Source organism: Trichomycterus rosablanca, chromosome 8 (genome assembly GCF_030014385.1).
Source record: "Trichomycterus rosablanca isolate fTriRos1 chromosome 8, fTriRos1.hap1, whole genome shotgun sequence".
Taxonomy (NCBI): Eukaryota; Metazoa; Chordata; class Actinopteri; order Siluriformes; family Trichomycteridae; genus Trichomycterus; species Trichomycterus rosablanca.
The window spans coordinates 2,894,073-2,921,635 of NC_085995.1; the positions used below are offsets into that span (position 1 = coordinate 2,894,073).

A 27,563-nucleotide genomic window follows, 5' to 3' on the forward strand; every position below is an offset into this window, starting at 1 on the left:
TATCTGTGCTATGATTTTAAAGTATAAATCATGTGAGCCATGCAACAACAGGCCCTTAATAGGTAGATAGTTTTAGTAAGTAGGTTTTGCAATTTTTTAAATTAAACGTTCTACATTTTGTCATTTATAGGCTTACACTAAAACTGCTACAACACATTTATGTATTTTACTTAATATGTTGAATTCACAGTTGCCTCAAATTGCATTAATTTATTTTTTATTTATTAGTTAAAGGTAACCAGCTCATTTTAGGAATTTTCCAGCGATAGTTTAAACTTATAAAGACATAAAAACCTGCTGGGTGAAATAGTGGCGCAGCTGGTGGTCTGTCAGAAGTTTTGTTCACCTCATGGGTACTGTGTTTTTGTTTTACCACCACAAATAGCAGATAGCTTGGCTACTTAAAATTGCCTGTAGGTAAAAGTGGTTTTCTAATTGTGAAGAATTGGCGTTCTTACGATGTACTGGTGTGGTTTATGTATTCAATTTGTCCACAAAGAATTGGGCTTTAAAAATTGTTACCATCTGCTACTCTGGGTGTTAAAAAGCGACTTGAAAAGTTCAAAATAGAAGTGACCATCAAATCTGCATTCTTTTACCTTTTATTATTTTAATCATGTTTTGGTACAGATTGCTTCTCATACTGGCAGCTGCTTGAATGACTAGAAATATGTCACAAACTTCGGCTAGGTGCGCAGCCATGCATATCATCACAGTGGATTGTTTATTATGTATAATTTTTATGCCGTTGAATTTGGTGACAGTTGTTTATTATTTTTACGAGATGGTTTTAGTGGTGTCATCTTTATCACACTGGGTGTGTGCATGTGCTTTACTCAACCTTTGCTCTCGGTATTCACCTCGTGCTTAGACATTTAATTTGTGCTTTTCATTACTGGTACTCAGCTCAGCTCAGCACTGGGAAGTGTCACTGGCTTAATCTTTCCAGCCCAAACGGTGGCACATTTATTCCCCTCATAAAAGCTACCAGTCTTGTGAGCAATTGCTCAAGTAGTGTCTCTTAGTCACCGTTAACAAAAATAGGCCTCTATTTAAACAGAAAACTTAAAGCTTTTAATGTAAGTATTTCAGGCTGTGAGTGTTTCACTGAACCAGATAATCTGTGTCTGCTGATTATCTGTACAGATGAGAGATTTAGCCTTACTCTGTTTCCACCCAAGTATTTAAAACTAAGGAATGCTCGTACATACCTTTCTTTGTTGCTAGTGTGTTGGACGTTTAAATTAAAAAGGTGTTCAAGTTATTAGAACTGTACACCTTGTTTGTTTCACCAGGAAGAAAGTAGTTATTATACATGTGCAAGTATTTATGCAAAAAATGTAAATTTAGGCTTGCTCCCGTGTATTGTTTGACTGGCCTTGTTCTCGTCTTGTCTTTTCAAACCTGTTCTGTTCACATCTATCCTGCTTCTATTCTATAAAATTATGTTTAGCTAAAAACAACCAAATAATCGACTGATCTGGCCCTAAACAGAACTGTGCCCCACACATTCCAAAACAGCCAAAGTTATTTAAGTTGCATTTGCCTGAGGGAATGCATTCCTGTGGGTTTCTAAAGAAAGGTGTTACTGTCTCTACATACTTCATTACATGTATAGTATTTCAGTGGTCGTTTCAGACCGTCTCTTTGTTTGCGAGTCGTTCCTCCCAAACCAAATAACATCAGCTGTATTATAATGGAATCACCTGGTGTAACTGTATTATTTACTCATTAAATAATGCCAGTGATGGAACAGTGTGGATGTTGACCAGTACTCTCGTTTGATATCAGTATTAAAAATGGAAACAATGGCAATACTGAATCCATAACACAACGTCCAGTTCTGCTTCTACAGATGTTGAGTAAAATAAAAGAACTGCAGGTTGCTGGTACAGCACAAATGCTGGATAAAGAGATGATTCACGTCATGAGCAGGGTGGGGCGAGATGATTTTATCACACTAGTCAGAACAGCACACAGTTTAAAAGTTGTGAATTATTTATTTCTGGAATTGTTCATGTTATATAACAGTGAGTAGCTAAAACGGTGGAATCCACAGATGGGAGAGGGCTAGTGTTTTTATGAAGAATGTAGTATTTACAGATTTTTTTTTTCAAATGGATTAATTCATTTGCTTTAACTGCTGAAAACATTGTGATTATTGTTCAGATTCATTCTTTTTGTCACCACACCTGCTTCTTATTTCTAATAATCCAAAACAACTAATACTTTGTGCAGCTTTACACAAAATACTTTATTCAGTGTGATGTCTGCTGAAAACAGACAGTTGCTTTTATGCCACACCTGTTTATGCTTGTGCTCTTTAACACGATTTGGTTGTTTATCAGTTGTTTGATCCACACAACTGTTCCTTAGGCAGCAAGTGACAGCATGGCATGAGGCTTCACATAGCAACAGACAAGCCTGTTGAATTAGACTTCTGTTTTTGACAGGCTGAAATTCCAATGCTGATATTCCCGTATACTATACAGTGAATGCTTTAAAACCTTTTATTCCTGCTACACAAGACCAGACTTGTGGAACAGGTGATCTGCTTTCACCTGTTGAAACCTGAGTTTGAGGAATGTCAATGTCAGGGTTTAAATACACTTTAAATCGTAAAGAGAGAATCTGATATCTTTTGTTTCCTAGTGGTCTCGATTATGCATGCTTAGCTCGTTCTGTTTTACAGGTTTTTCTTATCTAATAAAGTGATTGTTCAATACTTGTTTAGCAGCAAGGACCGTGCCCTGTCCCACTGCAGGGTTTGGAATTGTTTTACCATTAACGAAATAGCAGAGATGATGACCATAGCATATGTTTTGTGCTTGAGTAATGTCTATGGTATTTATTCTGTTTTACCATGGAATGTAATAGCAGGCTAAACCTGTTTTATCTATGATATATTGTAGAATAAATAAAACAACACCCTGACATCTCTCTAAATTATATTTTTATATGGTTATTTGTGTAGAATAGACATTCATTTTTTATGGCCAAGCAAGGAATACAGGTTCAGAGGCACTGGAAAAAAGATTGCAGGGACAAAGAAGAAAAATGCTTCTAACACTAACTAAACTAAAACCTTTTTAGACCCTTTATGCTTTTATAAATGAGCATTTTTTCCCTGTGATGTAATGGGATAATTGACATTCTTTAAATACAGTTAAGCTTTATCCCCAAACAGTGGGTTTGGAGCCTAACCACCACTGGGCATAAGGCAGGATTACTGTACAAGGTGCTGATTAATTGTAGGGCATCATTCTCTCTCACTTATTCATTCACTTACAGGTATGCTCAGTTTGCACTGTCATTACTGTAATCTATTTACGACGACACCCAGAGCTATAAATCACCTAAAATAGTTATAAAATGCTGTACAAAATTCCTCTGTTCTACGGACAGATTAAAAATATGAAGTTGTACAGTGAGTAACTAGAAGTAAATTATTTATTTGAAACTGCCATTATAATTTGGTTATTAGCAGTATGCATACACAATTTAAGACATTTCAATTTGTTTAATGTCTTGAATCAGTTATTCTTTCCTTTGTGACAGAGATTAGGTAAAATGTGATCTAGCATTGTGCCGCTTGCCCTGTTTTATTAAAAATATATGGGCTGTTGGAAGCACGCATTAGCTGTCACCCTTTAGAACTGGTGGCTGTTATAAGATATGATAATCTCTGTTAGTGGGAACTGGAGAGAATTGTTATTTATTACAATATTACTGACAGGTTTATCAAAGCTGATTTACAACTACTGCATCAGTTATCAAACTTGCTCAGACGTTTCAGCCATAGTGTTACTGTAACACTTTTTCAATTGAAACATGGATGCTTGGTTGACTTGCTATTTTATTCATTTTGTGTATTTTAATCCTCTACTGAGATTGTTACTTTAAAAATGAGCTCACAATTGCTGGTTGAAATCTATGTTGTAGTGTAGGATACAGCTTTAGGGCAGACTGTAGTTAAATTTAGTTTTGTCAATAAGGGGCTTTTAAACAGAGCGCATATGTTTTTCTACCCCTCTCTTGCTTTAACACATTCCCCTCTATCCCCACCCCCCTCCGATGGCAGGAGGCAGCTCCCATGGCTGGGCAGGAAATGTCCTGACTTGCTGCCTGAGCTCTTTGTGAGGCAGACAGGAATGCTGGCACTCCACATTCGCGTCGGAGGGTGTGAAGGGAGCACTGCTTCTGTCTCGACCTTTACAGCCACTAGCAGCACAGGTCTGGCCCTTCTTCCTCTTTTCTTTTGCTTTTCCACTCTGTCTTTATCGTCCGCTGCTCCTGTTCCTGCTCCTGCTCGCCCTTTCTACCTCCTACCTTTTGCTCTCATGTTTCAGCATTTTGCAGACTTGAGGGGGAAGTGTGCTTTCTGTCTCACTCCCATGCCAGCTAGTCAGCTAACCACAGCTGTGGAACATTGAACCGCTTTCTTTTCGGAATCGTTAGCCATCAGACGCAGTCAGAGAACAGACGAAGCAGCTTTAAAGGACAGGAGAAAAAGGCTGTGGTGCGTAGGCATTTTGGCTTGGTTTTTATTGTCGTCTCTTCGACTTTTGGCTGTTAGAATGATTTGGGTGTAGCGAGAGAGCACATGGATTTGCTTAGTCTGTCAAATTCTGTCCCAGGAGAGTCTGTATGTTTTTGTTGTACGCTTAAGGCATATGTTTAATAACGCGTGATATTTTAATATCACCGGCACCTGAGGTCATTCGTTTTAGGTTCATAGTGTGATAAGCCAGATTGTGATTGTTAAAGAATGTAAAATTAAGTGGAAAAATATTTTTGCTCATGAGCAGTTTGAAAAAGTACAGTTACATAGCAGTTTGCTGGCTGGATCTCAGTTAAGTTTCCTCACGCAGGGATCTGTTGTGTTGTAGAACAGCAGCAGTGCTCCGGGTGGAGTTTTTAGGATGTTGTCCTTGTGAATAGATAATATATAATGAGAATGACTGCAGACCTTTAAGGTTGAAAACAATACAAGCCCAACTGCCTAATGAATATAACATCTTTAGCAAGCAAGATGTTCTATGACTGAATCATTTATTACTTCATGATCACCCTGAGCCTAATTAAGCCAGTCAGACTAGCAGCAATATTTTATAGACAAAAGATAATCATTCCTGTGTCCTGACACTGGGTGTGGAAGCGACTCAGGCATCCATGGATAAGCTTTGTGTTAGTGCAGTTCAGGCAGGAGTGGTATTAAGGCGTTGTGATGGGTGTGGGTGGGTCCACCTCGTCATTCCAATGTGGTATCATGAGTCATCACTAAGAAACTGGGTACACTGGAGTGACACAGCTTAGCTTTTGTAACCATAGATCTGTGATCCGTGTCAATTTAGCATTTTTTTTTGTAAATGCTGCTTTCAGAGTATTTTGTTTTTAGAGTTTGGGTAGTAGGTGGTTTGGGGCAACAATAATGTGTTTTCATGAAAGAAGATAGGAGGGGGAGACATAATATGGTAATAAAAGTAATGAAATAGTCTTCGGCCTTTTCCACATTTTATCTGTTTGGCAGGCAAATGCTATGATGGCATGTCAAATCTGTACAACCTGTTGTCATTACGATAACTTCATAAAGTCACCAGAAAGCTTTTCTTTAGCTTTATATATTGAAAATTTGTATTTACTAGAATATAAACCTTGTAAAAATAGATCACTTGGCATTTCCAAGGCTGCAGTGTTTCTATTGCTGTGTAATTATTTGAAAATGGGCAAAGGTTCAATTTCTGTGTGCACCAAGTATTCGTATCAGGATTAACCTTCTCTTTGACCTAGCAACTAGGTATAAAACGGGAATTAAATTATAACTTCCTTTTGGATGAATGCCTATAAAATCAGCATTTTTTTTATCTGTTATCTGTTGTTTAGTAAACTTTGCTGTCCATGCAAATCTTACTGTATTGTTTATGTCTGTCACCTTGTTTTGGTTACTAATGGTGTGATTTACATTGTACCCTCAACCATAAGAATGGTTCTTTAAAATCGCTGCGAGCCAGCAGAGCTACACACACTACTGAAAACACTATGCAAACTAAGAGAATGTATCAGCTTTGAAGTGAACAGTATTGTTAGTCTTTACAACGTGCCTCTGTTCCTGTCTCAGTAGGAAAAGGAACATTGTTGGAGTGAGGAATTCTCCAGGGAGATGTCATCAAAGATACCCAAGGACGAGCTGGAAGAGCTGCACGAAGCCTTTGGAAAAGTCGGTAAGTCGACTTCCTGTTCTGCCGGTTTAGCCAGTAGATCTGCACACACATCAGAAGCTGTAAGTCTGCTCTAAAGAAATGCTTGATTAAACAAAATGATCTCTGGGATTGCACACTATTAAACATTTAAAACATTTCATCTAATAACCAAATCTGATCTTTGTTAATCAGTTGATGTTAACTTAATGGCAAAAGTTTTCACATTTACATTTTCAGCATTTAGCAGACTTACAGTACAGTTACAGTATACAGTCTGAGCAATTGAGGGTTAAGGGCCTTGCTCAAGGGCCCAACAGCAGCAACCTGGCAGTGGTGGGGCTTGAACCAGCGACCCTCTGATCACTGGTCCAGTACCTTAACCACTAGGCTACAGCTTGCCACACTATATACAGTACATGGTAATATATGGTATAATATCTAATTGATTGCTCATCCACATTTCAACCTTCTTGTTTACCTTAATGTACAAGTTGAGAATGGTCAAATTAAGGATGTACTTATTTAAAACAGTGGATCCACTGACATGTTTAATGATATGGCACATCTGCCTGAAAGTTTGCGATGTGGGCTCAGTTACTGAGAGGGTGTTATAACATTGATATCAGCTAATACTGATAGATTTGGTATCTGATCCAAAATAGATCATTAAGAAGGCATGCCAAATGTAGGGTTCTTTTTGCCATTGTAAATTCTAGATTTACTATTCTAATCTATTCAACTTATTAATGCATACAAAGCAGAGGGAGTCTTAAAAAAGGTACACCAGCACTTAGTTTCCACTGTGTATAATGTCATTTGGACCTGGCGCTTAACGCAGTTGGGGCAAGATACGGAAAACCAGAACAAACTTCCAACAAAACTGTTTGTGCGCTGGCAAAACAAAATCCCCGTACAACAGGACTGGAAGAACAGTTTAGCAGAGTTGTTTGCACAAGCTCGGCCTCATTACAGAGATCAAGCTCTATAGTATACAAAAGCAATTACATGAAACAATAATACAATTACAAAACCTGACGCTGAACACCAATCATGTGGTAGATTTATTCTGCTTTGGTGTAAAGAGAACTCGATGCTTTAACCATTTGCAAATAAAAATTCCTTTAGGTCTGTATTTTTAATTGCAACAGTCGAGACACACGGAGCGCCACAGTGCTCTGCAATAAACTTTGTGGCCGGTGTCACTTTATTTCATTACAGAAAGTCTGTGGGACTGAACTTTACAAAATACAGGAAATTTAAATTTTATTGGCAGTTTCAGTGCAATATTGATGGAAAACACTGCAGTGGTTGTACTGGCAGCACAACTTTTCCATTTTGAGACTTTTTTTTCCAACATGAGGCTTGTGAAATCACTGTATAAATATATACAATGCTGAAAAAAATTCAGTACACACATAAACATAAGTTAAAGATCTTTACTGATATAAATTGAGTAATTTGAACAAAATGACGTTTTTGTCAGTGAATACCAAACTCATCAACCCACGGAGGTCTGAATCCAGGTGAAACTGGACTACCCGGACACCCTGAATTGGCTGCAGATACCGCAGTAATGCGCAAAATGCAAAACTAGAGAAGAATCAGCAGGAAGGATAAGGAGAGAGTAAAGCAGGTGACATTGATTCACGACTGCTTATTCTTCCTAAGTGGACAGATTGATCCCTGAAGATTTATTGACTTTAATGTTATATTTATACCAATTTATAACACAAATACCTTTTACACTTAACACCAGCTGATTTTTAGGAACCTACATTTCAGTGACTTAATCAGCAACTTATCTCTGCTCAGGACAATGTTCTCAGAATGACCTGTAGGTGATCTTGCTGAGAAATGATTCCACATTACAGGACTGCTGTTTTTTTTAAACAGAGAGTTTCATTTTCTGCATGCATAATCAACAGCAGATTTGTTTCTAAATCCTATTAATTTGCAAACACTTCTCCTTGGGCATTAGTTTTACAGAAAGAGGTGCAGTAAACGTACCACAGGAGCATAACTGTGATCGAAATCTCTTCTGAATCTGTTATGTTAAATTTTTGTGCCCTTCAGATTACCATTTGCCTACTGGAAAATAATGTGTTAATGTCGCTGGTAGAATCGGAACCATTACAAAGCCAATTTCTCTAATGATGAGCACAATCACAAAGAAAAAATAAAAGAGAAAAGTTTAGCTTAATTCCTTCTTTTTGAGTATTTTCTAGTATCATTACGGATGAATGGTTTTCCACTGGCTTTGTTTGTCAAATCCAGGAAAATTATGTTTACAACTATGTTCTTTTCCCTCTTTTTTATTTTGTTTAGATAGTTATGTAGTTAAAGAAAGCAGGAACAATCAGACCTTCTAAAAGGCCTATAAAAAATCTAACATTTTGCCTGCAATATTTTCCTCATTGAGAGAGCTGACACAGGATGAACATGCCGAATCAATTCGTCCACCATATGAATGACAGAAGCTAATGCTGAATGTTGATCTGTACATCTCCTCTGTGTTTCACTAATGGCTCAAAATGGCTGGCTCTTGGCTGCTGCATCATCATCATCAGCTTCATCGATTGATGCTTAGCTAATTTTATTACCCTTACTCTGCACAGAGGGCATTGTAGCTTCGACTTTATAGGCATCCGTCACTGTTATATTTGCTTCCGTCCTTTACCTTCATGTAATGTCATCTAAAGTGGTGAAAATGGTATAACTTGGCTGACTCTATGTCATTAAAGAGTTTACAATTTTAAAGCTTGAAATGTATGTACTGGAAAACCTGGAGGAGAGGTTTTTTTGGGAGCAATGCTTTAACATTAATGCTTAATAAAACATTATTTCCTTAGTCTGGTGGCCAGCATCTTTTATGTAGTTTTTCTGCATCTATTTAAGTGGTTTGTGTAGAAATATGAGTAAATCTTTACTAATTCCTCACCCCATTCTACTTTAGTCTAACAAACAAGTGATTGTTACACACAGGCCTCATACAGAAATTACAATTTAATTCTGAGGAATTAGTATACGCTTGTACATATAGTTTAGTACGTATAGTTCCTGGAATTTTCTTTTTAAGCTTCCTTGTGATACCTTACAAACTTTTAGCATGATATAACATCATTTCCTTTGAAAGACCTTGTCTTTTCCTCTCATTGTGTATCCAGTGTCAGCTTTAGTCTGATTTAGGCCAAAGTTTAGTGTTGGATACTAGAAAAGACACTTGAACAGTTTTAGCCACTCTTGTATGAAGTAGAGCTGAGTGGTTTTCCGGTTTGGCACTGATTATTGTTTATTATCATTATAATTATTATTATTATTGTTATTATTATTATTATTATTAAGCTTTTATTGTTTTTTCCTGCTTCTATGACACTGACAGTCCTTTTCTATTTTATTTTATTTACTGTTATGATCTAAAATAATAATATTTTTATAATTTTATTTTAAAATGAACATACATACATACATATCATCTGTTTGTGGGAAATATTTGTGGGAAAGTCATGACCCAGGTCACCTTGCTGTACAACATTAGTATTCTGATGGTATTGAGCTGGCACAGAAGGTGGCAAGAAAGCTTTAAATCATCTCATGTTTCATAGCTTAATTAAAGCTGCTGTTCTGTAAACAGCAGCTGTGCAAACAAGCTCTCCACTTCCCACTTGGCTTTTATATGGTTAGCTATAGTGGAAGAGCACTTTGATTAACTAAAGAGCTAATTGAAACGTAAATTCCTGCTGTTTTATCTTTTATTTGAATTTCGAATAACACCTATTTCTTTGTAGATCTGGACAACAATGGGTACATTAACGACTACGAGCTCCACGACCTGTTTAAAGAGGCGAACCTGCCACTCCCGGGGTACAAAGTGCGTGAGATCATCCAGAAGCTAATGATCGAGGGAGACAAAGACAAGGACAATAGGATCAGCTTTGAAGAATTTGTCTCAGTGAGTTGTTTTTGCATAGTGTTTGTGATCAGTTAAAAGCCAGTGGATGGTTGCCACATTTTTGTGCTTTTTGTATCTTTGCTGATCTATTTGTAAGTAAAGTACCAAGGTTAGGCTGTTGGCACCCATTGCCCATACACTGTAGATGCGCTCATTGGTGTGTTTATGGGTTTATAGAATAACTGATATGGGACAATGACACAAACATACTATTTCTGAAAATTAAATATTGCTTTTTTAAGCAAAGCTTTAAGCTTTTTAGCCCTTTTGCTAGTAACCTGTGCAAGAAAGTAAAACAAAACAATTGGAAAAGGTTTAAAACTTAAAAAACTATTTAACTATTTAAAGTTCTTCCCAGCCTGCCATGGCTAATGGAGCTCAGGGCAAAATGAGAGTCATTTAATGGAGTGAGACATATAATTGCGTCTCTGCGTGACCTTCTAATCTCTTATCACACCAAACGGAGACTCTACCTCTGTCAGTACCCTAGTATTTGTTCGTGCTTCGGGGACCGTTTGCAGGGTGACGTGACAGGAGTATTGCAACTCCTGAAAGATCAGTTTCACAGTTTGTTCCATTCCTAACGCTTGGGTGTGGCCAGTAAAATTTGCACAGCTGTACTTTTGTCTGTGTGTCCTTGGTGGCCTTGGTGATCCCGTAGCATTAAAGCACTTCCTTACATTGCCGTTTTCTGGTGCATTTTTTCCTAGATCTTCCAGGAGCTCAAAAGCAGCGATATTGCGAAGACTTTCCGCAATGCCATCAACAAGAAAGAGGGCATCCTGGCCATCGGTGGCACATCAGAGCTGTCCAGTGCAGGCACACAGCACTCCTACTCAGGTGTGTTCATGTTTAAACATGAACTGGTTAAAATAACTACATTTATGCCATTTTAATTCCATTCTATGTCAGCTATGCGACAGTAAATGATTGTGTTTAATCGTCCGTCCGTCCCTATGACAGCATTTCAATGTTATGTGAGCTACACTGAGGCTGAGGAATGTAAGCACTCTCAGGTCACTTAAATACCCTCTCTTTATCTTTGTACTGTCCAGAGGAGGAAAGGTTTGCCTTTGTTAACTGGATCAACACAGCACTGGAGAAAGACCCCGACTGCAAGCATGTGTTACCTACGAACCCCAACACAAATGATCTTTTTAAGGCTGTTGGCGATGGCATTGTGCTGTGGTGAGTTGAATTTGACCATTTTTGCTCAGTTAAACAATAAAGAAAGTATTTCCTGTGCACACCTGTTTTCACAAGATCGTATCTTGCTTTCATTCATGCACTCCCACATAAATGCATTCCATTGTCCCCTGGATATCCACTGGATGACCCTGGAAGTCCTGCAAAAGTCATTCAGAATTGAAGTTCATTTTTTATATACTTTTTACTAAAGTAAGGGCTGACAAATCATGTTTTTACTGGATTGGCCTGAACATCTTAATTATTTTAAAATTCTCAGACATCATTCCTTCTTATTTATTTATTTATTTATTCTTTGTCTGCATAAGTTGCATGCATAGTTTTAACTCCACTACTGTGAGGATTTACATTTGAGATTAGTATTGTGTATGGGCCCATATTCAGAGCTTTGGTTTTGATATTGTATTAACCCTCCGTCTTAATGTTTCAAAATCTAAAAAGATATAGTTAAAAGTATTTTTTGATATGAAACTTCATTGATTTCACTTATTAAGCCAAGCAGAAGGAGTTAATAATGAGATATAAACAATGATTATTGGGATTTTTTGGTTTCTGACACTTTTGGATAATTAAACACACCCTGGGTCAAATTGACGAGAAACGAACATAACAGGAGGGTTAAAAATGATAAAAGAAGGTTAAAATACCCTTGACACATCACTTAACCTTTCATGAAATTAAAAAATTCAGAAAATGTTTTAGGAGTTGGTTTAGAGCAGTGGTCCCCAACCATTATTATTTATTACCGGGCAGCACAGAAAGAATAAATAATTAGAGATCGCTACAAGAGCAATAAAAACACTGCTTCCATTTTCAACACACAGGTGTTTATCATCTCATATCACCCCCAGGTGGGAGCAGCGTCTCGTTACAGCGAAAAAAGCTCGTTTGTGAGCAGTATAGTTATTCTATTTTAAATCCTCCCGCCCATCTTATATGAAACCGGTCCGTGATGCAAAAAAAGGTTGGGGAGCGCTGGTTTAGAGGAAAGATTTGCACAGTGCCCATCAAAAATAAAAATACACTATTTCACTCTATTGGAGTTCCATTATACCAATATGATGAAAATAATATTCTTTGTTTTTAAGGAAAACAATGATATTTATCATTTCAGTGTAATTTAAGTCTTATTTTATGCTTGTGACACCACAAGTTAGTCCTCGTCATGGGAACCCATGGTTTATAATGACATAAATTCTCATATAAAACTGTCTCTTCTCTGCCACCAGTAAAATGATTAACCTCTCTGTACCTGACACAATTGACGAGCGGACAATAAACAAGAAGAAGCTGACGCCGTTCACAGTACAGGTTTGTTTTTTGCCTGGCCTCACTTATTGTTAAGGTGTTGTTTTTCAAGACGGACCACATTATGAGGCCTCATAGTAAGACCTCATGTTGCTTATATATAAAGATGCCATTCATTCCTTCTCTGTAACAAAGCTAGTTGTTCTGTCTCTGTTAACACCCAAACAACTTAATGATTTTACAGATTTGTCTAACTTTCCTAAACTATTTCTCACTTTATTCCTCACAGGAGAATCTCAACCTGGCGTTGAACTCGGCATCTGCCATCGGCTGCCACGTCGTAAACATCGGCGCGCTGGATCTGCGTGAAGGCAAGCCCCACCTGGTGCTCGGTCTGCTGTGGCAGATCATCAAGATTGGCCTGTTTGCTGACATCGAGCTCAGCAGGAATGAGGGTGAGCTCTATTACCTCTGCTGGCCTGACACTGACACCAGCGCCATTCAGAGGCAAACGAGACCAATGCCCTAGGTCAGGAATTTGAGCAAACACAGAGTGTCTCTCCTCAGGAGTAATTTAATAAGCAGCTTTATCGCTGGGAGCTGACCACACACAGTAGCGGCTCACACTGATTTGCCAAATATGTGCTAAGGTGGCATCACACAATAACTAACACTGACTCTGATTTTCAGGTGGCTTGTATACAGACTTCATTGTAATAAATCTTACATGTGTGACTGAAGTGATCGAGTATGGTGAGAGGGAAAGCAGATAATAATTATTTTGCTGCTATTTATGCTATAAATTGTGTGCAGTCCTGTCTTTCCCACACTAATACATACTTTGTCACATTGTTTGTCCATTTCCATGTATTCAAACATATGCAAACAACGACCTGGTTTAAAAATACATCATGGAAATGTGTAAGTAAATGAACATAAATTTGCTCCACTTTGCCAGCACATTGACACACTCTAGACGACTATTCAGGAAAACTATTTAGTGAAAGAAGACATGAACAGTTCTGTGTTTACATGTACACAGCTCCTCTCTAAGGTGTTTGTGTGTGCTGACTCATCTGTGCTTTCCCAGCACTGGCTGCATTGCTGCGGGAGGGTGAGACCCTGGAGGACCTGATGAAACTGTCACCCGAGGAGCTGCTCCTGCGATGGGCCAACTTCCACCTGGAAAATGCTGGTTATCACAAGATCAACAACTTCAGCTCTGACATTAAGGTACCCCAATGCTGCGATTTTCCTCTTTCTTTAATCTTTATAATCATTCTTTCCTGCTATAAACTGATTCCTTTCCTACCTGCGCTTCTAATTTAATAATATGTGTGAACGAACTATAGTCTAGACGTATTCTAAGCCCTTTGTGAACAATGCAGTTTGCGCAGGCATAATTTTCAGGACATATTGAGTTGTAGACAAACCTATTTATAACATAAGATTGTAAAATTGCACATTTTGCAGTTCAATACCTTTTCCTCTGTCAATCAATCATAGCCATCAACAACAGTCTGTGCAGCTGAGTAGCTATTAGTGTGGTTGTGTTGCTTACATGGCATTATGGAAAACTATCGATTGATTTAAAGTAAGCATCAATATGACCTTAATGACCACTTTATCAGGAACGCCGTACTATTATCTGACCTTGTTTGCTCCTAAATCAGGCTCGGTGTGTTAACGTGGAATCCACATGGTAGAGGAAATATTGTTTTGATATCTTGGTCCATAATTAAATAGCGAATCCCCTGTTTCACCACAAAGCAAAGGTGCTTTATTTATTTTATATATGGAACATAGGGAAGCCATTTGAAGGACAATAACGATATAAAATTATTTGTTCTTTGTTCTATTGCATAATGATTCGTTTCTAGTGTGATAAACATGGTCAGCAATGATACACAGCATTTTTAAGACTGGATTATTAATTGGTATTCGGGTGTCTAATGTGTGCCCGAAAAACATTTCTCATACCATTACACCTCCATCAGCAACCTGAACTGTTGACATAGGGCAGATTGGATCATGGATTCACGTGGTTTATTACGATTAAACGGTTTTAAATGAATCCGCATTGATCTTGTTTCTGGTTTTCTCTTTTACCGTCTATCAATCTTTCTCATGCTTCAGATCTCAGACTTCTCAAACTCTATAAAGGTACTTCGTTCCAAACATACAGCCAAGTTCGTTTTTGGCATGACCTGTTTTTCTTTCTTTATCCTGAGACCTGAGCATGCTCCTGTTTTTGTCAAATTTTTAAGTTTGCTTTTCTCATCGTGAATAATAATCGGATTCTTAATGTTTCGTCCGTGTAAAAAGGCTGAAGAGTTTAACAGATTTCTAATTTTTTTCATAATGTTGGAATTTTTTAGGACTCCAGGGCTTATTTCCACCTCCTGAACCAAATCGCTCCCAAAGGCCAGAAAGAGGGCGAGGAACGCATTGACATCAGCATGGCAGGCTTTAATGTGAGTAAGACTTTACCATATGCTTCAGAAATGTGGTTTGCTGGTGTGCGACCATGTCACACATATATAAAGAGCTTTCTTAGTAGTGCAACATACACCGACTAGGCATAACATTATGACCACTGACAGGAGAAGTGAATAACAAAACTGATTATCTCTTCAGCACGGCACCTGTTAGTGGGGGGGGGGTGTATTAGGCAGCAGGTGAACATTTTATCCTCAGAGTTGATGTTAGAAGCAGGAAAAATGGGCGAGCGTGAGGATCTGAGCGAGTCTGACATGATGGCTAGACGACTGGGTCAGAGCATCTACAAAACTGGAGCTCTTGTGGGGTGTGTCCCGGCAACACAATATTAGGAAGATGGTCATAATGTTATGCCTGGTCGGTGTATCTTTGCATCTGAATTACTTTATGCACTCGGGTTGGAATAGATTTTTTAGAATTATGTTGGCTTATTGCTTTTGATCATATTTTAAAGACTCAACAGGATTTTGTGATCAGGTTCTCTCTTATGATTTAAAGATTTGAAGATATTTTGTCTAGTGAGTGATATATTATATATATATTATTATTTTGTATTTATTATTATATTAATATTTGCAAGCAACTGACTTGAGTATCATCAGCAATACAGTAATTGTGAAGTGTGCATTAAACTTAAGTGCTTTGGCACACTTGTAAGTCTCTGGCCAATGGGGAGCACAGCTTTAACACAAGTATTAAAGCTCCAGCTCAGCAGTAAGCAGTAACGTGTCTCTGTGTGTGTGGTTGGGGGGCAGGGGTAGTAGGGTTGTGGGGGCGGGGTTGAATCTGTTTAATGGCACATATAGCTTAGGCCACAGTAAATGTAATGAATTATTGCACACTCAAGTCAGCACACATGCCAATCACTTAGTCATGCATTAAGCAAACGGCATCGACCTTAATGCATTTTTTAACATATACGTTTAAAAGATGCTCCCTCTGAAAGCCATCTCTGTTCTTTGTGCTATTTTTGAGTCACATGGATTTTTGAAATGAAAAAGTTAAGGCTCAGGAAGAAGTGAGTCAAACACTCATCGTTTGGAAACGTTTTTTTTTTTTTTGTGCAATACAAAATACCAGTCGAGCCACTAAATTAAAAACATAAACAGCAGCTTAGACCAGAAGCCTTGCCCTTATTCATGCTCCTCCACTGCTCATATTGTTTAAGTCTGAATAGTCCAGACAAACTGACTCGGCATTCCACGTTTTATAGAATGGCCTTGCAGTCATATCTGCAGCAAAAGCTTGACAGAATTATTACATCTGTTAACGCTGCAACTGCCAGACTCTCCATCACTGAGCCGTTCTTCCTCCCATGAGGAGCTCTCGTGCATGTTTTGTTCATGTGCTCACAGGCTTGTACGGTGATAAATGTAATGAATCAATTCCAGTATATTTCTAAACAGTAATAATGTCAGTGGTGTAGTTATGATTTGTATTGAAGAGATGATATGAAAGATTTCTGTACAAGTTAACATGTCTCTGTGTGATCAGGATGTTTCTGTACCAGTAAACAGTTTGTGTAAATATTATTCCTTAGTTTTTATGTTATATTTGTATTAAGAACAGCTAAAGTTAACACGACTCCAGCAGTACAGACTCAATGCATGTAATATAAATGTTGCTGCAGATATGTATGTGTAGTCTGTAACTGTACTTAACCCCTAACAGTGCCAAGAAAAGGCAGTTGGGACGAGGCAGACTGAGGAAATAGATGTGAAGGAATTCTTTTCATGTTGAATTTAGGCTGTCTTTGTTTGTAGGTCATTTTCAGACTCGCACCACAATCAGTATGAAGTCAAGGCCTTTTCCTTATGCAAGCTCTGTTGTGGTTGTGCCTGTTATGAATGGTTCCTTTTAAATGCATGAACTTGTGTGTGCATTCTTTTGTACTTCTGTATGCACAGCTATCTATAGCAGATTACACCATGCTGTGTTCTAACCAGGGACAAATACTCTTTTGTTGTCCACCCTATTCTTGCTTGGAGGGCAGAATAATGGTCTAAAAATGATGTTAATATTTTAATGATTACAACCCTTGATTGGTAAACACAAATTGTTGCATTTACTGTGTCAAATAAATCAGAATGAGCTTTTTTCTTGTATTTTTCTTTATTTATTCAAATAAGAGATAAATTGATCTGGAATCGTATATCTTTACCGGTGTCTACTGGGGTAAAAAAGCCTTTGTGGACACACCGCCAAATTATTTACTTTGATTTACTTTTACTTGTATAAATGTATGATTCACATTCCCAACATTTAGCAGACACTCTAATCCCAAGCGACTTACAGAAGTGTTTTCTTATTAAACACTTCCTTACTGTAGTATAAACAGACAAGTCAGACAACACAAATCTGCTGTTAGAACAAACGTATAAGTAGAAGAACAGAATTGCATTCATGTGTATTTGTGGAGAGACGCATTAGTAAGTACAAAGTTTAGTTTCCAATTAAGTGTTTAGTGAATCTGGTGGGTCTGTATTCGTCTTTTAAAGACCACAAAAGACTGAACAGTTACAAGACGACTTGCAACAAGACGACTTGTGGTACAGAACACGGTGTGACAAGTTTTAACAAAAATAAAACTTTAATGCAGATGATCCTTTACAATCTGAGAAACCTAAAGTGTTTACATATGGCTTAAGCAAGTGTAAACAATTTAACTACAGTGGAATTACTGGCATTTTTAACTCTGAAACTGAAACCAAGTATCATGAAATTCTGTAATAATCACTACATGAAATAGTATTTACACCGTATATACAGTTTTCGTTTTCTTATGATTGTTTCGTATTTTTGTATTAATGTTAAAAGTACTAGTTTATTTATAATATAAAGGGGCAAGTCAAATTTCAAAATAGCTTGGCTTAAAGCAAAAGCTGTTAGTATTTGTGATTGTACATGCATGGTTGAAACACAAACATTAAATGCAGTGGAGTGTCTGATTATATCTGCGCTGATATAATAACATTATCTGTATAATTCTGATTAAATCTGTGGCACTAACAGGAAAATGATTTGATAAAATTACCTGATATCAATCATTTTCATTCAGGTAGCAAACCAGTGTAATTCCAAATGGCTTCCCATGCCGTAGAGGTGCACAAATTGGTGATAAAGCTGACATTTAGGTTTATTGAGGTTGCCGGGGTATACAGTGTTGTATGATGGTTTTATAATGCTGCTTAAAGTTGAGAGATTCAGAAGCACAGCATGATGCTATTGAACTGTCTGTATTTATTTACAGTAAATCAAACATTGTATAGACAAGTAAGCTCACCTGTAGCTTATTCAACACAATTAATGTAGTAAACAAAACAAAAAACCCAGAAATGGCCCAAACCTACAGGTTTAATTTAACACAATTTGTGTGTTCGTGTTGCAGGAGAAAGATGACCTGAAAAGAGCGGACGCCATGCTGCAACAAGCTGACCGACTCAACTGCAGACAGTTTGTTACCCCCGCTGACGTGGTGTCTGGAAACCCCAAATTGAACTTGGCTTTCGTGGCGAACCTCTTCAACAAGTACCCAGCGCTGACCAAACCTGTGAACCAGGACATCGACTGGGGCCTGCTGGAGGGTGAGAACACTGCCCTGTTCTTATTCTGCAACATGCGCCTCAACTCATAGACTTTATAGAATAGAGTAGAATAGAATAGAATCTTTATTGTCACTATACAAAGGTACAATGGCATTTTGTGTGGTATCTCTGCAACAGAGGCAGTAGCAGCAGTAAAAAAAATTATTTACAGTCCTAATTAAGAATTTAGGAAATTTATTTAAGGTTTACTGCTTTATTACACACCAGAAACCTTCTGGTAATTGGCATTAGAGTCCCAATTCATCATTGGTGAGAAGGTGGGTGCCAGATAATGTAACTGTTTAAGATATACAGGGGTTGGACAAAATAACTGAAACACCTGTCATTTTAGTGTGGGAGGTTTCATGGCTAAATTGGACCAGTCTGGTGGCCAATCTTCATTAATTGCACATTGCACCAGTAAGAGCAGAGTGTGAAGGTTCAATTAGCAGGGTAAGAGCACAGTTTTGTTCAAAATATTGCAATGCACACAACATTATGGGTGACATACCAGAGTTCAAAAGAGGACAAATTGTTGGTGCACGTCTTGCTGGCGCATCTGTGACCAAGACAGCAAGTCTTTGTGATGTATCAAGAGCCACGGTATCCAGGGTAATGTCAGCATACCACCAAGAAGGACAAACCACATCCGACAGGATTAACTGTGGACGCAAGAGGAAGCTGTCTGAAAGGGATGTTCGGGTGCTAACCCGGATTGTATCCAAAAAACATAAAACCACGGCTGCCCAAATCACGGCAGAATTAAATGTGCACCTCAACTCTCCTGTTTCCACCAGAACTGTCCGTCGGGAGCTCCACAGGGTCAATATACACGGCCGGGCTGCTATAGCCAAACCTTTGGTCACTCGTGCCGATGCCAAACGTCGGTTTCAATGGTGCATGGAGCGCAAATCTTGGGCTGTGGACAATGTGAAACATGTATTGTTCTCTGATGAGTCCACCTTTACTGTTTTCCCCACATCCGGGAGAGTTACGGTGTGGAGAAGCCCCAAAGAAGCGTACCACCCAGACTGTTGCATGCCCAGAGTGAAGCATGGGGGTGGATCAGTGATGGTTTGGGCTGCCATATCATGGCATTCCCTTGGCCCAATACTTGTGCTAGATGGGCGCGTCACTGCCAAGGACTACCGAACCATTCTGGAGGACCATGTGCATCCAATGGCGGTGCCGTGTATCAGGATGACAATGCACCAATACACACAGCAAGACTGGTGAAAGATTGGTTTGATGAACATGAAAGTGAAGTTGAACATCTCCCATGGCCTGCACAGTCACCAGATCTAAATATTATTGAGCCACTTTGGGGTGTTTTGGAGAAGCGAGTCAGGAAACGTTTTCCTCCACCAGCATCACGTAGTGACCTGGCCACTATCCTGCAAGAAGAATGGCTTAAAATCCCTCTGACCACTGTGCAGGACTTGTATATGTCATTTCCAAGACGAATTGACGCTGTATTGGCCGCAAAAGGAGGCCCTACACCATACTAATAAATTATTGTGGTCTAAAACCAGGTGTTTCAGTTATTTTGTCCAACCCCTGTAGAAGAGACTGGAGGGACAATTTGGATAATTTCCTGAAGCTCTAATACGATCCCTGCTCTGTTGTTTTTATATGGAACTTGGTGCCATCTAGTGTTTAAACATCAGAGTATCTCTCTGGTACCGTTTCACATTTAATTGGAATATGTTTATCATTAATACGTCGACTTAGTATTTAATTATGAGCCAATAGTCTTGACAATTTCATGCACAACTCAAGTCTCACATGTGATTGATATGCTGGAGTTACTTGTATTGTCATAGTTTTTAACCACCTCCTCAATTAAAAAGCAGAATAATTTCATTATTTAAAAAAAACAGATATTATCCTGCCCATCAGACCACCAAACGTGTACATTATAAGTTTATAGTCTTTAAAATGGACAGTTTGCATTAATTTCCATTAACTGGTTGTGTCTAAATTTGAGGGGGAAATTGTAAACTGTAAACTTTCTTCTAAACATGTTGGTGTTTTTCCTGTGTTTAGGTGAGACGAGAGAAGAGAGAACATTCAGAAACTGGATGAACTCGCTGGGTGTTAATCCTCATGTCAACCACATATACGGGTAAACAATCAAACGATACATTTTTGCTCACACGTTAAATATTGTAGTTCAATATAAATGTAACCTTAATTTTTTTGTAACGTACCATGCCAGTATCACATTCTCACCGATGTTAATTTCTTCTCTGTCTGTCTCAGCGACCTCATGGATGCTCTGGTCATCCTGCAGCTCTACGAGAAGATCAAGGTTCGTGTCGACTGGAACAACAAAGTAAATAAGCCCCCTTACCCAAAGATCGGCGCCAACATGAAGAAGGTAAAGAATCTCTTTTCTTAAACAGCAGTTATATTTAGCATATCTGCTTATATTTGATTTGATTTCAGCTTGAAGCAGTAACATCAGTCAGTGAAGCCGTAGTTGAAAAACAAATGAATGCTAATCTCTGTGTGTGTCTGAGTACAGCTGGAAAACTGCAACTACGCTGTGGATCTGGGAAAGACTGCAGCCAAATTCTCACTTGTGGGCATCGGAGGACAAGACCTGAATGATGGCAACCCCACCCTTACCCTGGCTCTGGTCTGGCAGCTGATGAGGCGGTAGGTACACCTTTATATATTAGTTAGATGCTTCATACTTTAATGCAACAGTTTAGAAAAGCTCCATTCCTGTTTCAGCATGATTAGTGAGGTCTAATCACCTGGGTGGACACGTTTGGTGTGAAGCAACACCAGTAACCTGCTCAGGGCCTTGATTTTAACCTCATTTAACACGTTTTAAGATTGATAGAAAGATCGATTGTGAGCCTGGCCTCATCCGGCGAGTTGGCACAAATTCCCACAGACGCACTTTATTATTATCTAATATTAATAATAATAATAATACATTTTATTTAAGGGCACCTTTCAAGGCACTCACGGATTACCATCATTAGTAACAGTACATTAAGGAAAGCACGGATGTCAGGAGGGAGAGAGTTCCAAAGGTGCGGAGCAGAGTAACTAAAGGCTCTAGCCCCCATGTAAGATCAGCGGATGGATGGAGTAGAGAGAAGAAAACCAGAAGAAGATCGTAAAGTTGTGAAAAGCTTTCCCAGAGAAATATAGGCTGATGGAGATGTTTCCTCAATTCAGCTTTATTAATGTCCATAATTTTGCAATGAAGCTCATGGCCGAGTGTTTTGATCCAATAGTTCCAAATGTACTTATACACTAACAGTCTTGTTTGGAGTTGAGTATGTTTTTGGGTTTACTTTTGTAGGTACACTTTGAATGTTCTCGAGGACCTGGGAGATGGTGAGAAGGTGAATGATGAAATAATTGTCAACTGGGTGAATAAGACCTTGGCTGGAGCAGGAAAAAAGACCAAAATTTCAAGCTTTAAGGTAAACAATATACAATTTACAATGTTCAGCATGCCATTACTGTTAAACTATATCTGCATGTACATTTACATGTAAATGTGCTTTCTTGTAAAGAACTGTCCTTGCTTTTTGTCTTTCAGGACAAAGAGATCAGATCCAGCTTGCCAGTGTTGGACCTTTTAGACGCCATCCAGCCAGGCTGTGTGAACTACGACCTGGTAAAAACTGGCAGCCTGTCGGAAAGTGACAAACTGGATAATGCGAAGTAAGTTCAGTCGGGCAGCAGAGACATGCTAGTTCATGAGTGCATTGCAGTATATTACCTGTGTTTGGGTCGTGCGGAGGTTAATTACGATAGCTCACAACCGTTGGGATCCAGGGTTCGAACCCCCTGTGGTGCTATCAGGTTTTTGGGTGTCTACATTTAGATATGATTGTCTGTCAATAAATGGTGATGGATTGGCATCTTGTCCGGTATGCGTTACTGCATTGTGGCCAGTAATTCTGGGGAAGCCGGACCAACCGTGACCCTGACAAGGATAAAACGTTAAGACAAAAGATAAAATAATCCTGTTAGAATATGCTGATCCTTTCTTCTTTACCTTGCATATTATTTTTAAAGGAATAACAAAAACAGAACTGAATACAACAGATTTCATAAATCCTTATGTATGCTATCAGGAAATGAAACAAGAGTGTATATTTAAGCAATAGAACACGAGAGGTCGTGTGTTATCGTGATGTTATTCGTGATAACACACGACCTCGAGTGTTCTACTGCTTTTATACAACAGTTTTTACAAAATAAAGAAAGAAAATAAGTCAAAGAAGCCCTGAATTTCATATTAAATATGCTTTAATATTGACGATACCTTCCGCCAAAAAGTAGTTCCACAACGAATATAAAGTTTAAGTTGCAAGTTGCAAAAACTCATTTCAGGGAGGTAAGAAGAACAAGAAGAAGAAGAAAGCAAGAATCTCCGAAGGGAAAAAAAGAAATAAAAAACCTCTCGCACACACCAAAGGATTATGGGTGATAACAGAACTACTAGATGCTGCTAACTGGGCTATTAAGCTAACTGTTCGCGTTACAAACACATTAATGTTCCCTAAATAGTGCACTAGATTGTGAATCAGATCATGGATATATGTTCCCTACATAGTGCACTAGATAGTGAATTAGACAATTGGTTATGTTCCCTACACAGTGCGCTAGATTGTATATCAGATAACGGATTTAAAACGCGATCGGGAAAAAAGTCTGTGTCGCCTGCGTGCGCGTTTGTGTGCATGAAGCTTGTCGTTAATAGCAACGCGTCAGCGGAGTAATACCATTGTGGTGTGAAAAGACCGTGCTGTTATCACCAATATCAGCACGTTTAGAACGCTTCTCAACCGATCAGATTGTAAGGTCGGAACTACCTGTTGTATAAATTGCTGTATGTATATTCTGGACCCAGTAGAACACTCACAAACTTATACATACATACTTATTATACTACATTTATGAAATAAGGATATGTTTTTTAATGATTGGGTCATAAAAAGCACAGTTGCAGAGTTGATTAAAGCCCAGGACTGCCATGATATTATATAGTACGTGCCCCTCAAGTGGTTTTAAACATTTAACTTAAACTGTATTATGTAATAAGTAAGTAAACACTTTTACAGTCGAGCCCTGTAGAAATACTTGTTACTTGACTGAATACTAATCAACTATTCTTCTTTCTTGCCCTTGTTTTATAGATATGCTGTATCCATGGCCAGAAAGATCGGCGCTCGTGTGTACGCTCTGCCCGACGACCTGGTGGAAGTAAAACCCAAAATGGTCATGACGGTATTTGCCTGCCTGATGGGCAGAGGGATGAAGAGAGCGTAGGAGACGAAAACTGTCTGGGTGTCGCGGCCAATCAAAAGCCGATGTCTGACCCACAAGCCATTTGCTGGTTGAAAGGCTTCAGGTTGAATAAATTAGCCATAATTACAAAATAACCCTCAAATTATCAACAGATGTTAGAGAATCGTGTTTAGGTTTGGTAAAACTGGGACTATGCATGTGAAAGGGGGCAGGAAATTTAGCAGAGGGAGGGTGAGATTGTTTTTCTAGACCAGATTCAAGATTGCAAACCTTAGAAATGATGCGAGTCAACCAAAACATATCCGTGTCGGGACCCAAGCCATGTCAGACTGTGCCATGTATATTTTATTTGCATATTTGATTGAGGAGAAACGCGACTGGTGGTTTTATTATGTACATCTCAAATCGCATTGCTCTAAAGCTACGGAGACAAGACCTTAACTCGCGCGTGCATTATTGCTTATGAGCAGTACAGAATTTTGTGGAATCTTTTAAACACGTTGCAGAACGAGATGCTTATTTTCCTAGTGTTTTATACGTATGTAGAGTTTACCGAAACAAAACAATTACAACATCCTTTGCCGGCAGAAGCTTTAATACATTCCGTAGTTATGAAATCATGTTACTATGTGTCGTATGTACATGTATACTCAAACTCGCTTTTTACATAAAGAGGACGATCCAGACAATAACTATGCATGAACAATCCTTTTTAAACTGTTATTTAAAGCAATACACTCCTGGGAATCTGACCAAAGCTTTAAACATTAATAAATGCTGCATAAAAAAGGAGAAATGTATGTAAGTAAGGTTCAGTGCAGAACTTGTATTTGTTGGTTGATTATGAAAATTGGAGCTGCCTGGCTTTATTGAAGCATGTCGACCATGGACAGACAATGGAGACCAAATTGTTGTAAACGTGTCTGCAACCAAGGACCATCTGCATTATAAGAATAAACCTGTTCATTGTATTTCTACCTCTTCTCTCTGTCTTTTTTATACTGTCTGTCTCTCATTCCATTATTCACGGTTAGTGTATGCAGAAACATGTAAAGGGGTAGCACTGTTAGCATTGAAATGGATTGGTTTGACAAAACCGAGGACATCACACACCACAGCTGAGCTGTTTCACCCTGCTGAGTGTAATTGAAACAAACAATCTTGTTTCTGAATGACAAACAAAAACAAAATCAAAGATGAAATTAAAATCTGTTGAAGAAATGGCATGTTTGTCAGTGTGAGGATGTGGCCTCCTTCTTTTACATTTGTATATTTGGCATTTAGCAGACACCTTAATCCAAAGCCACTTACAGTTTTAAATGAAACCCAATGCAAGCAATTAAAGGCCACAAGGAATCAACCTGCTTGAACTTTCTGATTACTAGTCCAGTACCTTTACCGCCGAGATTCTGAACTCCTCGGTTCGAAACTCGACGTTGCCACTAGTCGGCTGGGCATCATCTAGCGGGCATAATTGGCAGTGCCTGCAGCAGACACGTCTCTGCTAGGGCGGGATGACCGGACCTTGTGGGTGGGGTCTTCAAACACTGTGTTAGAACCAGTGGTGTATAAAGTACCGGAAGGCCATACTTCAGTAAAAGTACAAGTATCTTACCAGAAATTTACTTTGATAGAAGTAAAAGTCACCTTTTAGAATATTACTTGAGTAAAAGTCTAAAAGTATCTGATGTTTAATGTACTTAAGTATTAAAAGTAGAAGTAAAAGTAAATGCTGTTAGTATAAATGGAAGCGCTCATTTTAAATATAAAGATTGTTCTTTTAAGCCTGTAAACCACCTTAACAATTAACCTGTTTTCTTCCTTTCATCTGAACATGATTTGTGCCAATTCATGATCATAATCAACTGTTGACATCACCTGTTTGAAATCATGACATTATTTAGTTGTTTTTGTAACTTATTATGAGCCCTAAATGTTCCTGTTCCAACGTTTTTAGAATGTGAGTCGATGTAAATGTAAGAAACACTGCATCTATTTTATTTGCATTTTCTATACTGTCCCATTTTTTTATTTGGGTAGTATATTTCAATAACAAAAAAATAATTTTGGCATAATTAATTTAAAGCAAAACTCAAGAGAGTTTAACAAATCGTGTGGCACTTTTATCCCTTTAATTATCTGTTCAACCATTAATTTAAATCAAAATATTTGAGTAAAATAAGCTGTATTTAAATAATCTTTTTTGGGCTGTATCTACTCACTGAATGGCATGTGTTAAACTAAAAAAATCTTGGTATTCTTACTTTAATAAAACACCATTTCTAACTTGAAGCCAACAGCTGAAAAATCATTAATAATAAGTTGGATAAGTTGAGTTCTTGTTGAGATGATTAAAGGGTTAAAGACGTGCTGCATGTTCCTCAGCACCATGAATCTCTCCTCTACTGGTCTAATACAGAAGTGATCTGAGGAAATATTTGTCCGTACTGTAAGTCGCTTTGGATAAAAGCGTCTGCTAAATGCCGAAAATGTAAATGTCCATATTTGCGTGTCTTTGGGTGAACGACGCACTTTTAGAAAACTCCGATAGCTTTTAGAGAACGTTTGCACATGCGCATTAATGTGTTTAACCACCGTCTAACTCACAAGCGCAGATTCACCAAACCAGCGTGCAGTCCGTCACACATCTCACATCATTTACGTACCTTCATTCTGTAGTAACGAGTAACGAGTTTACATAGAGCGAATGTAACGGAGTAAAAGTACACAATTTCTTTAGAAAATGTAGTGGAGTAAAAGTGAAAGTTGACGAAAAGTTTTATACTCCAGTAAAGTACAAATACTTCAAAAAACTACTTAAGTACTGTAAAAAAGTATTATTACTTCGTTACTATACACCACTGGTTAGGACCGTGATTAGCAGATAGAGGCGCCTGTGCAGGGTGCACGGGTGAAACAGGGTTCCGCTAAAGGCTGCGCGCGGGTCGGAGGAGGCGTGAACAGCAATATACCCTCCACAACTGCAATCAGGGATCCCCCAGCAGCAGAAGACAAATTGACTACACTACAATGGGAGAAAATGTAGAAATAAAATAGAAAAAAAGTAGCATTATAATCAAACTTTACAATTCTGAATCAATGTATTGGTTGTTTTATTTAAAAAGCTACTGTTAAATCTGAAGTTAATTTTAAAGTATTTCATATATTGGCTTGTTGTACTGTATATCTCTCAACATGTGAATGGCACCTTTTTAAATAAAATGATTGAAAATTTAACATTTACATAAGTTATCTAAATATGCAAAAGCTTTACAACTATTTAATTTTTTCATTGTGAGGTTTGACAACCCCATGGTCAGGTGTATACTGTATCAGGTGTATACTGTATCAGGTGTATACTGTATATGTATCACATACTATTTAATGTGACATCATATAAACAAAGACAACCTGAGTAAACACAGAATAGTGTTACCGTATTATCACCAATCTTGCAGGATTAAGAAACACCAAGATGTACATCTGCATCTATTGTACTGATATTCTCATTATTTCCCTCTTTAAACGTTTGTAAGAGCTCTCATAGCCTCCATCATGGCCTGATGAGATGAAGAGAAAGGTTAGTGATGCATT

The 27,563-nt window shown here is 38.2% G+C and overlaps 1 protein-coding gene across 7 annotated transcripts in view; it reads left to right on the forward strand.

Annotated features, from left to right (window-relative positions):
- The window catches only part of pls3 (plastin 3 (T isoform)), a 28,515-nt gene extending 3,569 nt beyond the window's left edge, over positions 1 to 24,946 (forward strand). For 2 of the 7 annotated variants that reach the window (XM_063000364.1, XM_063000369.1), the window contains exons 2-17: positions 6,119 to 6,221; positions 9,986 to 10,149; positions 10,860 to 10,989; positions 11,205 to 11,337; positions 12,585 to 12,666; positions 12,893 to 13,058; positions 13,694 to 13,836; positions 14,740 to 14,766; positions 14,982 to 15,077; positions 18,491 to 18,686; positions 20,733 to 20,811; positions 20,949 to 21,066; positions 21,214 to 21,347; positions 22,009 to 22,132; positions 22,252 to 22,376; positions 23,858 to 24,946. In XM_063000364.1, coding sequence (XP_062856434.1) covers positions 6,161 to 6,221; positions 9,986 to 10,149; positions 10,860 to 10,989; positions 11,205 to 11,337; positions 12,585 to 12,666; positions 12,893 to 13,058; positions 13,694 to 13,836; positions 14,740 to 14,766; positions 14,982 to 15,077; positions 18,491 to 18,686; positions 20,733 to 20,811; positions 20,949 to 21,066; positions 21,214 to 21,347; positions 22,009 to 22,132; positions 22,252 to 22,376; positions 23,858 to 23,990 — 1,911 coding nt within the window. In that variant the 5' untranslated portion in view covers positions 6,119 to 6,160 and the 3' untranslated portion in view covers positions 23,991 to 24,946. Of the gene's footprint in view, positions 1 to 4,141; positions 4,234 to 4,288; positions 4,520 to 6,118; positions 6,222 to 9,985; positions 10,150 to 10,859; positions 10,990 to 11,204; positions 11,338 to 12,584; positions 12,667 to 12,892; positions 13,059 to 13,693; positions 13,837 to 14,739; positions 14,767 to 14,981; positions 15,078 to 18,490; positions 18,687 to 20,732; positions 20,812 to 20,948; positions 21,067 to 21,213; positions 21,348 to 22,008; positions 22,133 to 22,251; positions 22,377 to 23,857 lie in introns of those variants that run through there. The other 5 variants (XM_063000367.1, XM_063000368.1, XM_063000365.1 and 2 more) reach the window with 5 other exon arrangements.
- The last annotated feature ends 2,617 nt before the right edge of the window (positions 24,947 to 27,563 follow it).